At 33.9% G+C, this 15,627-nt stretch overlaps 1 protein-coding gene across 1 annotated transcript in view; it reads right to left on the bottom strand.

Annotated features, from left to right (window-relative positions):
* The window catches only part of LOC149807363 (solute carrier family 71 member 1-like), an 82,775-nt gene that overhangs the window by 48,368 nt on the left and 18,780 nt on the right, over positions 1-15,627 (bottom strand). The window contains exons 3-7 of the mRNA XM_089965893.1: positions 6,941-7,003; positions 6,257-6,384; positions 5,781-5,895; positions 4,550-4,768; positions 35-148 (exon numbers count right to left, since the gene is read on the bottom strand). Of these exons, the coding sequence (XP_089822019.1) occupies positions 35-148; positions 4,550-4,768; positions 5,781-5,895; positions 6,257-6,384; positions 6,941-7,003 (639 nt within the window). The remainder of the gene's footprint in view (positions 1-34; positions 149-4,549; positions 4,769-5,780; positions 5,896-6,256; positions 6,385-6,940; positions 7,004-15,627) is intronic.

Consider the following 15,627-nt stretch of genomic DNA (forward strand, 5'->3'; position numbering starts at 1 on the left):
TGTGAATGTAGAAACTTGCAAAATGCATACTTACTAATTTTAAGTAAACAAATATACAGGAGTACTCCCCAGCTTCAGGTAGATAAGACAGGAAGACAGTAATACAAAGCAATAAAATCATGGTATCTTGACCTATCTTCTTCAGAGCCTGTAAAAGAGGAAATGGAGAAAACTTAAATACATTGCACACCCAATTTGATTAATTAGCCAAGAAATGAAAAACTTTTATGAGAATTCACATTATCTTGTTTGATAACTGGCTAAATGATCAGGCACCTGTTTCATTCAAATTCTCAAAATTTCTCCTCAGATTCAGATTATTTTTATCATGCTTCAGACAATAACATCATTTTCTCAACAGTAGAGACAATGGAAAGGTTGTAAAATCACATTACAATTTTAAAATTTAATGCAACGAAATTTTTTCTTCAAAAAAAGAGTTGAGGAATTCCACAAATCTGAGGATATCGTCAAAACTTTCTCTTGAATATGGCTAGGATCCTTTAAGAAAAATTCAGGATTTTATAACTAATTTAGTATACTGTGTCAGCTGAAATATTCTGTTATCAAAACATTACCAATCAAGCAATAAGAAAGATATTTTTAAAAAGCTCAATTTCAAGACGAAATTTCAAGATTTTTAGTGTAACTGGGACCTGGCCATACATTTTGATATTTAATTATTCCATGGTACTCTTATGTCTGACCTTTGTCATAAATGATTCCATATTCCTCTAATTAACATTAATGTGAAAGATAATCTCAAAAAATCTAACCTTTATTCAGTTATACCCACCAAAACATGTAATCAGCAACCTGTTAGCTCGGCTCAGTTCATATTAATTTTGCATAGGTGCAATATTATTGATGGAAAAGGGTAAACAGTACTCTATAGCAAACAGTGATTTGTGATAGACAACACGAAAATTGTGTGATGTTGAATCAAGAGTAATTAGGTCAGATGACCCGGCCCAAATCAATGTGTATAATAAAAATGTACAGGCTGGAATTTCCATACATCAGAAATGGTTAAAATTTAAATTCCATGCATCAAAACCCCAGGGTGTGCATCTATTAAGAACCTTGCACCTATTGCTTTCAGATGACTTTCCCAGCAAAAACACTTTAAAACCAACCAGGCCACAGATAGTTTGAATTTGGCTCAATTGTTACCAACTGCAACTGTAGGTAAAAGAAAGGATGTTCTTCCTCATCTTCCAGGTCTACTGACACCCTGACCTTATGGGCCTGGCTTGCAGTGGTGAGGGTTTGGAACAAACTGGTAACAGTCATTAAGTTGGTTTTGAGTTTATTAAGGCATCAAGAGTATCCCCCCACTGACAGTTTGAGTTATCCTCATCAGGGCCTACATCCATATCCATGTAAAAGATACACAGTGGCGCAGATGAGGCACTGCAATCAACCCTAAATGTATCATGGTATTGCTCCAAAAGGATAAGATGAAGACAAATGACTTGCTGGTTGAATTTGTTGTCCAAGTTTGGCCATACAGTTGGCTCAGCTGCTGGTTAGATGGTCAGCATGTCTGTCATTTCAGTGATCACTTTCTGCGTCACCAATGCAGAAGGTGCAGATAAATGGATGAATTGGCCATTCTGATCCCCAAATGGTTCCACAGCTGGAATGTGGCATGTTTTGACAAATTTATGGATTGCTGGTCACATGACAGTCGGTACAGCCAGCTGGTCTGCTGACTGACTAGTGAGCGGATGGAACTGCATCATACAGCATAAAGGAATGCTGAAATCAATCATCAAGATCTGATTAAAACTACATGCACCTAGCCTTACAGACCTGAAGGTCATGCTTGGACATGCAAAGGATGGTCATGTTTGGACCTGTAAAGATCTGATTAAAACTACATGCACCTAGTCTTACAGACCTGAAGGTCATGTTTGGACATGCAAAGGAAGGTTATGTTGGGACATGCAAAGGAAGGCCATGCTTGAACTTGCAAAGGATGGTCATGTTTGGACCTGTAAAGATCTGACCAAAACTACATGACCTAGCCTTACAGAACTGAAGGTCATGCTTGGACATGCAAAGCAAGGTTATGTTGGGACATGCAAAGGAAGGCCATGCTGGAACATGCAAAGGATGGTCATGTTTGGACCTGTAAAGATCTGATTAAAACTACATGCATCAAACCTTACAGAACTGAAGGTCATGCTTGGACATGCAAAGGAAGGTCATGTCGGGACATGTAAAGATCTAATTAAAACTACATGCACCCAGCCTTACAACCTGAAGGCCATAATTGGATGTGTGAGGGAACTTACAACCACTGTGCTGCCTAGATATGGGAGGAAAGTCCCAAATAAGCTACAAATTATCCATGGAGGTGTGTGGCTGATGTACAAGCAAAACCTGTACTTAATTAGCAACAGCATCATTGCTTCCTGCATTAGTCAATGCATCTACAGCTCTAATAGCATCTGTAATTTTGCATCCTCTTGTTCATCCAATTCTGCTGAGGTAATAGTTGCAGTGGATATTATACATCTAATTTTAGATGGAAGGAACATGGTGACATCCCCACTATACTCACAATCAGGTGAAGGTTCAATACATCACATTGTTCCAAATGAAACTTCACCCATTTTTACTTGCTTATGTTTCTATGCAGGACCTTAGCCCAAACATTTTCTCCTTCACCCACACATTTTCAGACCATAAATTGCACCCATTGCATGCTGAGAATGAAAAACACTTTATACAGGCATGGAAGTCCTTGCTAGTTTTAGATGTCTTCTTTTTACTACATTTTGTTGTCAAGCTTAAATGAAATGACAAGAATAACAACAACAAAGAAAAGGAATTAACCACGTGAAAGTGTTCACAAATGTATTTGACATGCATGCTGATACCAACCAACATATAATAGAGTTGGAGATCCAGGTCACAATAAAACAAATCTGCAATTCATGCAAAATTCACATATATATTGATGAAAAGTAAAAAATAAAGTTTACCACATGTAGCAAATACCTTTCCACTCTTGAATATAATGGCTTCCTAGATAGATTTGAAAGGTCTTCATAGTACTGCAGCAAAAGCTTAAACCTGGCACCACCTAGCAGGAGTCATAGTGAAGTAATGGGCAGGTGTTTCAGTCCTTTATCTATATGTATATAGACAGAATTTTCATCTTTTTGGGAGGGCTGGATTCAGGAGGTAGCAGAATTTATTTTCACTGGTTCAAAGTTTTGAGGCTGAGGCTAGAGCTCTGAGTAGGATTTGAAACTGAACTGCATACCAAAAGCTGAGCATTTTGGAATTAAATGGCCAATCTTATAATACTTTAGGTATACACCCAAATATCACTAAAATGCAGTGAACTCAGTCTAGATTTTAGACATTTGATTTGTCAAACATAACTTTTATCCAATCATAATCAATCATCTTAAATCAAGACTTAACACGACTGTGTTGGCAAAACTGAGACTTGAATTGCAGAATTTTGGACTTTAAAATCCAGACTTATGTTCTGTTCATGAAATCAAAGCCAGGACCAAGGCTGGAGGTCCTGGAATCTGAACTCATATAACTAGAACTCACTCAGACAATTGCAATGTATACTGAAAGTATTCTAAACTGGATAAATAATGGGCAAACAAACAAACTCTAACCATGCCACAGCTGTGATGATCCTTTAATGGAATTTCAGATTGTATCATCAAACATCACTTATAGTGGCTGAAGCTCAGTCTCCACATAAATAATGGCCCAAATTCCAGAAGCATCAGTGTTCTGTCAGTTATGGGGTACCTTGTCCTTTGGATATCATACACTGTAAATTTCTAAACTTCAGTAGTTTCACCAATATGTGGGAAAAAGAATGCTTACAATGGAGAATTCAAGTAAACAATTATGGAAACATACCAAACTGCACAGTAGAGTGTGATTTTGGTTTGTCATTTTTCTAACCCTCACTCACTGACAACAAGCCATCTCTTACAGCTGGATTTGATTTTCAAAGTACACCTGCCTTATAGAAGGGTAAAAAAAACTTTTTGAGCCCTGAAAATGGGGGAAAGGCTGGGTTGTCAACTTACAGTCAAGCTGTTGTCTTTTAATCAAGTATATACAATTAGTTTTTTAGAGCTATCAATTTCATAAAGAAGGGCCTTTTCTGGGCTACTGAATTAAATCTGGGATACTAAGTTCTTTGCTATCATCATATTTTTGGATTTGTTGAACCTGTACATGGTTTAGTTCCAACAGAATGACCCAAAATATGTTCAATTGAAAGATTTGAATCAAACAATGCTTACATTTCTAAAACTATAATGTTCATAAAGAAACATTTTATTCATTTGAAAAACACTTAGGTATCATTTCTCAGTTCTGATAAATAAAATTTTATGGAACACTACAGCTCATCTACAAACAGTGAAGTGATGAATATCAGACTTTCTAAATATTAAACAAAATCTTTTTGTTGATACAGGCAGTGCTCCTACCACAACTACTGGCAAAATGTGGTACCTATATCTTGCAATCTCTTTACAGAAATGTTACAATTTACCCCAAATGGGTCTGCTTTCTCCCATGAAATCTGTGATCCCCAGCTAGCTGGTCGCAGTTTTTCTGGCAGTGACTCTGGTACAGCAACCATTATAAAGAAGATATCCAGCAAGGCAATAGCTGTAGCTAGCCAGATCACAAGGTTCTCACTGTAAGCTCTCGTAAGATATTCTCCAATTGCAGGAGAGGTGATCAAACTGGCTGCAAAGGTTGCTGAAACCTTCAAATATATTTATAATTATATTTATTATTTTTGTTTAAATGAATAGTATGTGAATCTGATATCACATATTAAAATGAATATAGTAAGTACACATGATATATACTTATGTTTCTATGTCTCAGAATGATTTTAACTTTGTGAAGAAAATTCTAACCAGATGCATTTTACATAATAAACACAGATGAATGTCTTTTTCTATACAGATGTACAATATTTAGCTCCTGGACTTTTTGGCAGATAAACAAGAATAATCTTACTGCAAGGAAAATGTATTCCATCTAAGAGAGTGCAAAATATTACAAGTTTACAAAAATAGCTCTTTCAAAGATTTCTAAGGGTATTTGAAACAACCCCTGTAAAATGTGTATGAGGGCAAATGCACAAGTGTCTTCACAAGATACTATCCTGATTTCCTTATTGCGGATAAAGCATTACCATAAATATTCATACATAACACACTAAAATGCATAAAATTACTCATGGCTCATTTGTAGTCAGTATATGAACTAAACCGTTCTTTCCAACCGAATCAACACAGAGGTGCATTTAGTTTTTGAAGGCGGGGTTTTCATGTAACCACTCAATTTATATAGCTTCATTACAACAGTCCATTGATAGGATTGCAAATTTATGGTTTATTTATTTGTCTACGTACTTATAGCAATTTTAAGTATTGGTTAAACAGTATCTGCTTTGCTGCTTTTTTCCATATTCTCATAAATACAAGTCACGTCAGAAAACAACTTTGAAATGTTTTGTAAACTAAGAACTGAACCCAGCAACAAGACAAAACGAATACAGGGACAGAGTGAATAATGATATGAAGAAAACTGGGGGAGGAAACAAGAACTTACATTAACAGTAGGAGGAAACTGAGGAGTTTGGGAATTACAGTGGGGAAACAATATCTTCCACTAAATGTCCAATGCTTAAAGATATTTATACCCATAGAATGGCATACACATCTGCAACTGAATATTAAATATCCAATATTTGTTACATCACTTACCAGACCATAAGCTTGACTTCTGTCTTCCTCTGAAGTTATGTCAGCAACATAAGCAAACACTACACTAAATGTAACAGCAAAAACTCCTGATATTGAGAGAACAGTGAAATACCACCTGAAAAAGAATGCAATAATCATTTTTGGTGTTTAAAAACTAAAGCAAAAGCCCTAAATCTTAAAAGGCAAAATGTTAGTTAATAAAACATTGAAAATTTATTTTAAAGTTGATCTTAAATTAATACATTAGAAAAAAACAAAGATATTAACCTACAAGCATTTCTTAACCATCTGTATACCTCATGAACATCACTTGAATGTATCACAAGTTTTCTAAAGATTTCTGAGGTAAAATAATTAATTCAGTTTTAGAGAGTTTGAACTTACATATGCAAAATTTACATCATGCAAGTTATTTACTGCAGCTCAATAGCTGAAGAGGAACACTGAAGATATTTAATGAATTATTTGTGACTTACATTGGGCTGAGTTTCATCAAGGGTATAGGTGCACATGTGAATGAAACTGTAAGAAGCAGAAATGGTTTTCTGCCCAAAACATCAGACAAGGCACCAATCAAGGGAGCACTCAAAAAGGATAAAATGCCCTGTAAAAATAAGAAATAGGACTACACTTAATATATTAATTCATGAATGTTTTAAATAAAAAGAATCTAATTAATCAATACTGCCATATTCATCCTCTAATAAGACCATACTTGATGATATATATCATCCATTTTACAAATTTTAGCAAATATTTACAAAATACTATCTACATTGTGTCAATAAAAGTTATCAAAATGCAAAGATACAAAAATTAAAACTAAAAAACTTAAAAAATAAATGTAAAATGAACTACAATATAAAAGATAAATGGCAAAGACGAAACATTTCTCTAGAAGGTATATAAAATAAAACATCATGGTAGAAAACAAAACCATTACATAAAGATTCAAAAAATTTCTGATATAGATTGCATTCTCTGAGATTTTCTCTGGAAGTACCTCATCATAAAGTATTTCACTGACTTCACATCCAAAAGCTTTTGCGTCTCACAGGATGGAAGTCAATACACTCAATAACAATGTGTTCCACTGTCAGTGTGATTGTGAAATGGTCAATATGATCTAAACACCATGTAACATGTTGGTATGTTATTACCTTGACCCCTTGGATCAGCCCATTCATCAGAAATGTGTGATCTGGAAAGGTTTTATTCAAAACCTGTGTTAAAATAAAAGGAAGAAAGGTCAGCCATAAAAGATAAATCACACTAAAACATATACTTTAATAGCTAATAATTCTTGATCTAGGTTACCCTAGTATGGGTTACCTGAGGTTTTTATTTGCTTTATTCTGTAATCATGGTGGAAACTTTAAAGGTAAGGCAAATGCTTGACATTTTTAGCTGAGATGATAGATCTTTGTCATCTGACACAGTGATTTCTTCTAAAGCTGTTGACTGTATATGATGTGAAAACAATTGTTTCAAATACTCTCTTTTTCTTCATATCCATATTTGATAGTTCATCAACATCATTTGTCCAAATCAAAAGACCTTTATACCAGAAGGCTTTCAAACAAGGTCAAAGTCTTTTAAGCAATTTTTGAAATAAGATTGTTAAAATGTTTTCTATTCTAGTCAGAGCTGAAGTGGATATTTAAAAAGGTCAAGCCAGGATGCTTTCTGCCACATTTTGTCAATTCTATCATTCTATCATGTGACTGTTGAGAAGATGATGTAAAAGATTTTTCCATTTTCAGTAACAGCAGGCACATTTTATAGTGGATCAGCATAATTTATAAAAATCTGAAAGCCATTCATGCTAGTATGCCTTCTGTCAAATATAGTTTAATTCTGAAAAGTGATTTTTGAGAAGCTGTTTAAAGGTTTATCTATTTGTAATAATGGTGGCCATACATATTGGATGACTCAGCATTTGTACAAATGCTTTAAAGCCCATTACACAGAAAGATTTGTGTTATGTATATTTGATTTAATTATATCTGATTTAATATACATTTATTTCAATTTAATTGCTTGTCAGTTTTTAAAAAATTTATTTTTCATTACATGCTATTGTAATGTAAATTCATTCACTGGAGATGATACTTTTTCCATAAAATAGTTTGACTATGACTGTTTTACACTAGGTGTTGATCTAGATCCTGACCTTGATTCAAAATTAGAGCAACCATGTAAATAAGTTCTATTTTTATTTTAAAATGATTGGTTGTTGTCGAGGTCATGATGGGACTATGTGTTTAAGATGTAAACAATTTTTTTTTGTATTTTTATTTCTTAGAGTAAAATGATTTTTTTCATCAGGGCATGACACTGTTCTTTAACAAGTACATAATTTCGACAAGGTTCTGGAACATGATCACATTACCTCCTTTTTGCATTTTAGAATATGATGTAACCTTTGTTTTGGAGAGATATTCTCAGTGTTAGTTGGGCCTTTATACTGGAAGTTGTATGTTGTGCTGTTTGGAGTTATTTCAAATTACTTGGATTCAAAAGGATTAATTCTTTTTTTTCCCCTGAAAAAATGTGTGCTCATGTGGAATTGTTGAAAAGGACAGCTTTTATAATAATTTATTCAGATTTCCAAAACCGGAGTGATATTTCTTGTTTCTACAAGGAACTATAGACTTCAACACTTCATCGTCTTCCATCTTGGATTCTTCGTAGGGACTCAAACTTGAAATCATTAGAACATTTTGTTATTAGGACTTCAAAGTATTTATTCATGGATTATCCTTGGATTATTTTTGGATTTGATTCTATAAAACTGTTAAGTTCATATTTTTCATTTTTACAGAATTTTTCCAGGGAAATAAATTATTGAATTTTTTAAAGCTTGTTGTTTTCACTCTTTCTTGTGTTACTGTTTATTTGAGCCTAAACACATAACATAAGATAGTTAAATCTGGATAAATTTCAACGAGTGATTTTTGAAAAGATTTTCACTAACAGTGGCCATATTTGATGGAAGGACATCAATTGCATAAATTTTTTATGTTCTGCATACGTTGAAAGTTTCTGTCAAATGTGGTTAGTTAAATTCTGTTGAAAAGATTTGTAAAAGAAGCCAGTTAAAGGTTAATCTATTGCAAATTGGTACTATCTGTAGAAATATGAAAGAGCTTCATTGGGAATCCATTCTGTCCAATTTGATCAAAATCTGTCCTGTAGTAAGGAGAATTTTTTTTACATAACCATCAGGGGTTGAAATTTACACTAGGAAGCTAGCATCTTCCTACTTAAATTTATGATATGCCAGTAAATTGCGAGCTGAGAAAAATGGAGCTAGAAGTTTCCTGCTAGTGATATTTTGAATTCAAAATATGAATTATGCTGGCTTGCTAGAGCTATCAAATGTACTTCACTGGTTCTTCCTCCACAGCTAAAGTATACTGGCAGCCATGTATATCCTATCATGCACTGAAAATTGGCATTAAACCCCAAACAACAACAGCAACAAAACAGAGGAACAACATGCTTTTCTAATATTTGCTGTCAAATGCATATGTTTTATGAAAACAAGAAACAGTACTTACCGTTGCATTACAAAATCAACAGCACCAATTAGGTTTTTAGTGTCAGAAGGAAAGACAGGGTCTCATCAAATAGAGAGAAATGGTCTGATATTAAGTAGCTGTTTAGCAGTTTGGGACTTAAATGCCATTTTTCAATGTATGATAGGATACATGGCAGCCAGTATAAGGAAGAATTTGGGACCAATGACCCAGAGGAAGCTAATGGTGAGCTTTCTCACATACTGACAATGGCTAAGCCCAAAACTCAAACCCACGTGAAGAAAGGTGAGAAGGCAGTGATTGGGAAAGGTAAGGGCCTTGAACCACTCGGCCATCCGAGAACCTGGTTTTAAATTAAGAAGCATACTCCAGTTTTGTTATATGCTAAAATCCTGGAGAACCATGTGTTCTTCATCATACATATATAACAGAATGTAAGCATATGGGTTATTCATAATGCCAGAATTTGCATTAAAATATAGATAGTTTTCTGTGTTGATGCATGAAAAACACAGATAGGAAGTCCAGATAATGAATATAACTTTTGCAAGAAAGCCTCAATTACTTGACAAGAATCACCTACTTGTGCTCTCAAAAAATAATGCCATTTCACATTTAATATCAGGTATGACAAATGTCTTTAAGGATTACTTGCTGATGTGATCACATATACTGCACATTGGTCTGAAGACAAAATTTAAACAAGTTCTTATGAGTATCGACTTTTCAACATGGTATAAAATACATATTTTATGCTGCGCTAGCAATCACCATAATCGCAATTATGAGGTCAATTATTAAAAATGGTGATTTATTTCAGTTTAAATTTTAAAAATTGCAATCGAGTCCTACTCTTGTTAGCTTAATTAGTTTGCAAAGCCACCACAAAAGACATGATGGCATCATAAACTTGAATTATGAAGAATGAAACTTGCTCAAATAAATAATTTAGCTCAAGTAATTATTAGTCTGAAAAGAGCAAGAATCTGAAGAAAGATGAAAATATTTAACTAAAACATTAAATGATGGATGAAACCTAAAGTTCAATGAATAAAGACTAAATTTAAATGATTTAGAATGGAAAATTCAAAATGCTGCCAATTTCTGGTGAACCAAAAAAATCAAACATGGCAAAAAAAATTCATATTGACCAAATCTGGTAACCTAATAGAAAATTATAGCACCAACCTAGATATTCATTTATTAAGTAAAGACCCTGTTGAGCTGTAAAAACAAAAATAATCAAAACCTTATTTGTTCAGATTTTAATTTAATAGGAATTTATTATGAAGCCCTTCTTTGTTCATGTTTAATAGGTATTTATTAAACCTTATCTGTTCACTTTTTAATTGTAATACATGTAGATATCTATCATAAAAACCTTGAATGTTCACTTTCTAATTTTAATAGGTACTTTACCTTGATTGTTCCCTTTCTAATTTTAATAGGTACATGTACTTAATATAAAAACAATGTGCGCTCATTTTCCAATTTTATTAGGTGATATTTATTGGTGGATCTCATTAAAACACACTATTGACTTGTACAACTTTTGCATTATTATTATTTTTCATATTGAATAAGTTAATTTTACATTCCAAGTTACATAATAATAATAATAATGAGGACTTTATATAGCACCTAATCTTTAGAAGCTCTAAGCGCTTTACAACATTAGATAACACCTATAAGATAAAAAACATATAATGATATGATTACAAAAACAAACACCATGAAATTAGAAAACATAAAATAAAAAACAATGCTGAGAATATTTCAGGTAGGAAACATTATTAGGTCTTTAAGTTTGTTCTTGCAGTCGAAATAAGTGAGTTTTGAGAGCACTCTTGAATGGGATCACTGTGTCTTTGTGTCTAAGTTCAGTGGGCAAATCATTCCACGTTGTTGGACCCTGGTATGCAAAATAATGCTGTCCATAAGACTTTGTTTTCATAGTGGGAATAATTAGTATACGATTGTCAGAAGAGGAGAGTAAGTATCTTGCTGGTGTGTACACATGGGTGAGGTCGGATAGGTATGTTGGACTAGAGTCCGAAAGTGAAACGTAGCACAGAGAACAAATTTTGTGTTTGATTCTGGATCAAATGGATAGCCAGTGTAGGGTACAGAGCAGTGGGGAGGTGTGCTCTGATCGTGGTACTCTAAGTATGATCCGAGCAGCTGTGTTTTGAACTTTTTGAAGTTTCTGGAGTAGATATTGAGATGAACCAGACAGAATTGAGTTACAATAGTCCAGTCCTGAAAGTACTAATGAACACACAAGTGTTTTAGTGGCATCAACCGAAAGATATTTGTGAATTGAGCTGATGCATCTCAGCTCAAGATATGCAGCCTTGCATATGTTCATGACATGTTGGTGCAATGTGAGAGTACTGTCCAGAGTAACACCTAGGTTTCGTACTGATTGTGTGAATTTAACGTTGGCATTGCTGATATTTATTGTTTGAGGTAAAGGATGTGAATGAGAAAGTCTTTTTGTTGTGATCAGAATGGCTTCAGTTTTATCATCATTCATCTGCAGCTTGTTACATGTCATCCATGATTTCACATCAGAAATGCACCTCTCTACACCTTGGATGGTAGCATCAACTTCAGTTGGGTGGCTAGATTTGTATATTTGGGTGTCATCAGCGTACAATTGGTGAGACACTGGATGATGATATATGACACTTGAGAGCAACTGAGTGTACAGAATGAAGAGAACAGGTCCAAGAACAGACCCTTGTGGAACACCAAAACATAGATCAACTGGGTGGAGTGTATTCCATACATCATCAGTTGTTTCTTAAAGTGAGATGCCATACTGTACTTTGTTGATTCTCATTAGTAATGCTAAAAATACATGTATTTGGTGTGTTTTTTCAGAAAGGATGGGTTGATTCTAACCTAACAGCAAACTGTTCACTCTTAGCTCTTTGTTGAAGAAAAGTGACTCCTTCCTAAAATCTTGGTTTAAGCTAATTTTTACCCGTTTAATCATTTTAGTTTAATTATAAATAGATACAATGAATAAAAAAGAAATTACACTAATAATTGGTTTGTACACTGTTTACTTTTGTGCTGTACAGTTTATGTGACTAATATTTCAAATATAAATAAATCAATTTATGGTATACCACAATAACATTTCATAGCTAAATAACAATTTATGGGGGTCCCCAGGTGGCAGAGTGATCTAAGGTGTTCACCTTTACAGATCACTGACATCCACCTCTGTCTGCATGGATTCATGTCTCAGGCTCAGAAAATGTGGGTATGTAAGAAAGCTTGCCAATAGCTTCACATGGGTCAGTGGTTATTCCAGGGGTTTACCCATATAGCCTATCAAGTGCTCAAAACCAGCATTAAGTCCATAGTAACCTACCAACCAACCAAGCAACAATTTATAGCAATCTAGAATTTACAATTGACACTCCAATATTTTTTTAAACTGGGACTCCATATATTTCTAGGTTGGGAGACCTGGGCCACAACTGTGGAAATCTTAGCAAGACCTCAGAAGTCATTCTTATCATTCAAGTTCTTGGGCTTTAACAAAACAGGTCAAAATAACTTCACAATGTATTTGCATACATGTATTAAGAAGCCTTCAGAAGCATACATATATGCAGGACATGTCTGATGGTAAAAATATTCTGATTGACAGCAAATATGTCAGACATTTGTAATTTTAAATCTTTTTCTTTTTCAGATATTAACTACAACAATGTAAAAACTATTAATTTCAAACCTCTTATCTGACAAAACAAGCATGGGATGGTGAATTTCTGAGTTTGACTATAAAGTGTCAGAAAATCTCACATCAGTCATAATTTCTCCCTAATTGTGGTTTAATTTCCAACAAGAAATTTAAGCCGATTAAGGTATAAACTAACATGTCTTAGTGATCCGATCTATAATGATGTGCACACCATCAACCATCATACAGAATCTCAACTTCAAATTGTCGGAATTGCTTGATTACATGGTTCCATGCTTTTCTAAAGATAAATTTCCAGGTCATTTCCAGGATGAAATTAAATTTTTCAAGGTTCACATATGACCATTATTGAATGGAATTAAAAAAAACATTTTAGATTATAAAACATGCATTTTCTATATCTAAAGATGTTTCTCTTTCAAGACACTCCAAAACGTTAGGCACTGATTAAATAGTATGGTAATTGCTTTGCTGTTTTTTTTCTTCTTTGTAATTTCATGAAAATGAATGAACTCAGAATACAACCCTAACCTTACAACATTTCTTGAATTCCACAACATAACATTGTCCTGTATGTTTTTAACCTACATAATAACATTTAACACATTAACCCCTAGAGGTTTTTGTCGTTTTCGTCTGAAATTCTAGTAGGAAACGCATTTTGAAAGCTATTTCTGAATAAATCCTAAAACACCAACTTCAGGTGATCTTCCAATAACATACTGCCTAGTTTTGTTAGAAACATCGTTTTTCATTGGCTATCTGGCTCGCACATGAGCAGAAGGGTAAAAGTTGGATTGTTTTAAATAAAATTTTTCGGCTTAACGTACCAATTATTTTTGTATCAAGACCACTCTTTATTCCAAATGCCCATCTTATCTAACTTTTTGCAAAGGTTCATCTGCCTGTTTGCAGTTCATACCAGTCTGCCTTAGATCTGAGACAAAAAGGTCTAAAATCCGTACACAAAATCGGATCCCGACCACAGGCAAATTTTGGGTAGGAAAAAATCGGGTCCAAAAAATGAGGTTTTTTTCCTCTGTATTTTGTAGTGCAAATAGAAATTCCAGATTATTTGTTATCATTATAGAGCTACTTCCATCTACCTTCCTATAATACCACCCACTTTAGTCTATCATACATGACCTTGACACTACAGAGCTTGGCAGTAGGCTACTACCTCCTGCCACTTAAACTCGTCACCAGGGCTTAATGTGTTAAAGCTAAATCTTAAGAATATAATATTTAGACTCTACTTTCTATGGATTGTATATTTTTCTGAAAATATATGCCCAATGGTTTATGAAATGAGACAATCTAATAAAGTGGTAATTCGAAGACTCAAAGATGTCCAACCATTATTTCTCCAAGACAGGATTACTTAAGGTTCCAAACTGATTTGTATGAAGAAAATAATGTACATGTGGCAGTTGAAATATTCATGTTATCCTTCTATTCTTAAAACACAAATTGCTATTTACATAAGTTTAAGTTTTGAAACACAAGTTTGTAGGTTATTATCATCAAAGGATAACTTGCACAAATTGTGCAGTGATAGTTACTCTTAAAACTTATTCAGAAAAGGGTTAATAGTCATTCAGCTATCAAAACACATGCCTGTGAATGTACAAGAGTTTGTTTGTCAGTGCAATTGATATCAACACCAACTATCTGATGGACTGAAGCTTACATTTTGCCTTGAGTACAAGCATAACAATGGAACTAACTCGGACAAGGTGAGGGAGCATCTCTAATCAGATGGTCATTCAATGTTCTTCTGAAATATCACAAGGCAAAGATGTTTTCACTCTCCTAACAGAAGAAGGCAAAGATTACATTTTTTAGGCTACTTAGCTGCCACTTCACATGGTAGTGTGAACCCTGCATAGCAATCCAATTAATTGTATAACTTTAATGACTTACCAACATGAAATCTTAATTACAATAATGGTTTCAAAGGAATAAATAAATGGTATATAAACCTGCAAAAATATAACTCTCTCTCACTCTGCTGAATTGCATCTTAACCGAAAATATTATAACAGGATTATCTGTAAGTCATTCTCTTTTAAATTTTAGTGAACATGACCAATTTTTCTGTTTTTGGTTATCACATTTAATAATAATAATAACAATGAGGACTTTGTATAGTGCCTAATCTTTAGAAGCTCTAAGCGCTTTACAACATTAGACAACACCTATAAGATAAAAAACATATAATAATATTATTACAAAAACAAACACCATGAAATTAGAAAAACATTAAAAAATAAAAAACATGCTGAGAATATTTCAGGTAGGAAACATTATTAGGTCTTTAAGTTTGTTCTTGCAGTCGAAATAAGTGAGTTTTGAGAGCACTCTTGAATGGGATCACTGTGTCTTTGTGTCTAAGTTCAGTGGGCAAATCATTCCACGCTGCTGGGCCCTCAGGTATGCAAAAGAACGCTGTCCATATGACTTTGTTTTCATAGTGGGAATAATGAGTATACGATTGTCAGAAGAGGAATGTAAGTATCTTGCTGGTGTGTACACATGGGTGAGGTCGGATAGGTATGTTGGACTAGAGTCCGAAAGTGAAACG

Source organism: Sinohyriopsis cumingii, chromosome 1 (assembly GCF_028554795.1).
Source record: "Sinohyriopsis cumingii isolate HCF-2022 chromosome 1, ASM2855479v2, whole genome shotgun sequence".
In the NCBI taxonomy this organism is placed as follows: Eukaryota; Metazoa; Mollusca; class Bivalvia; order Unionida; family Unionidae; genus Sinohyriopsis; species Sinohyriopsis cumingii.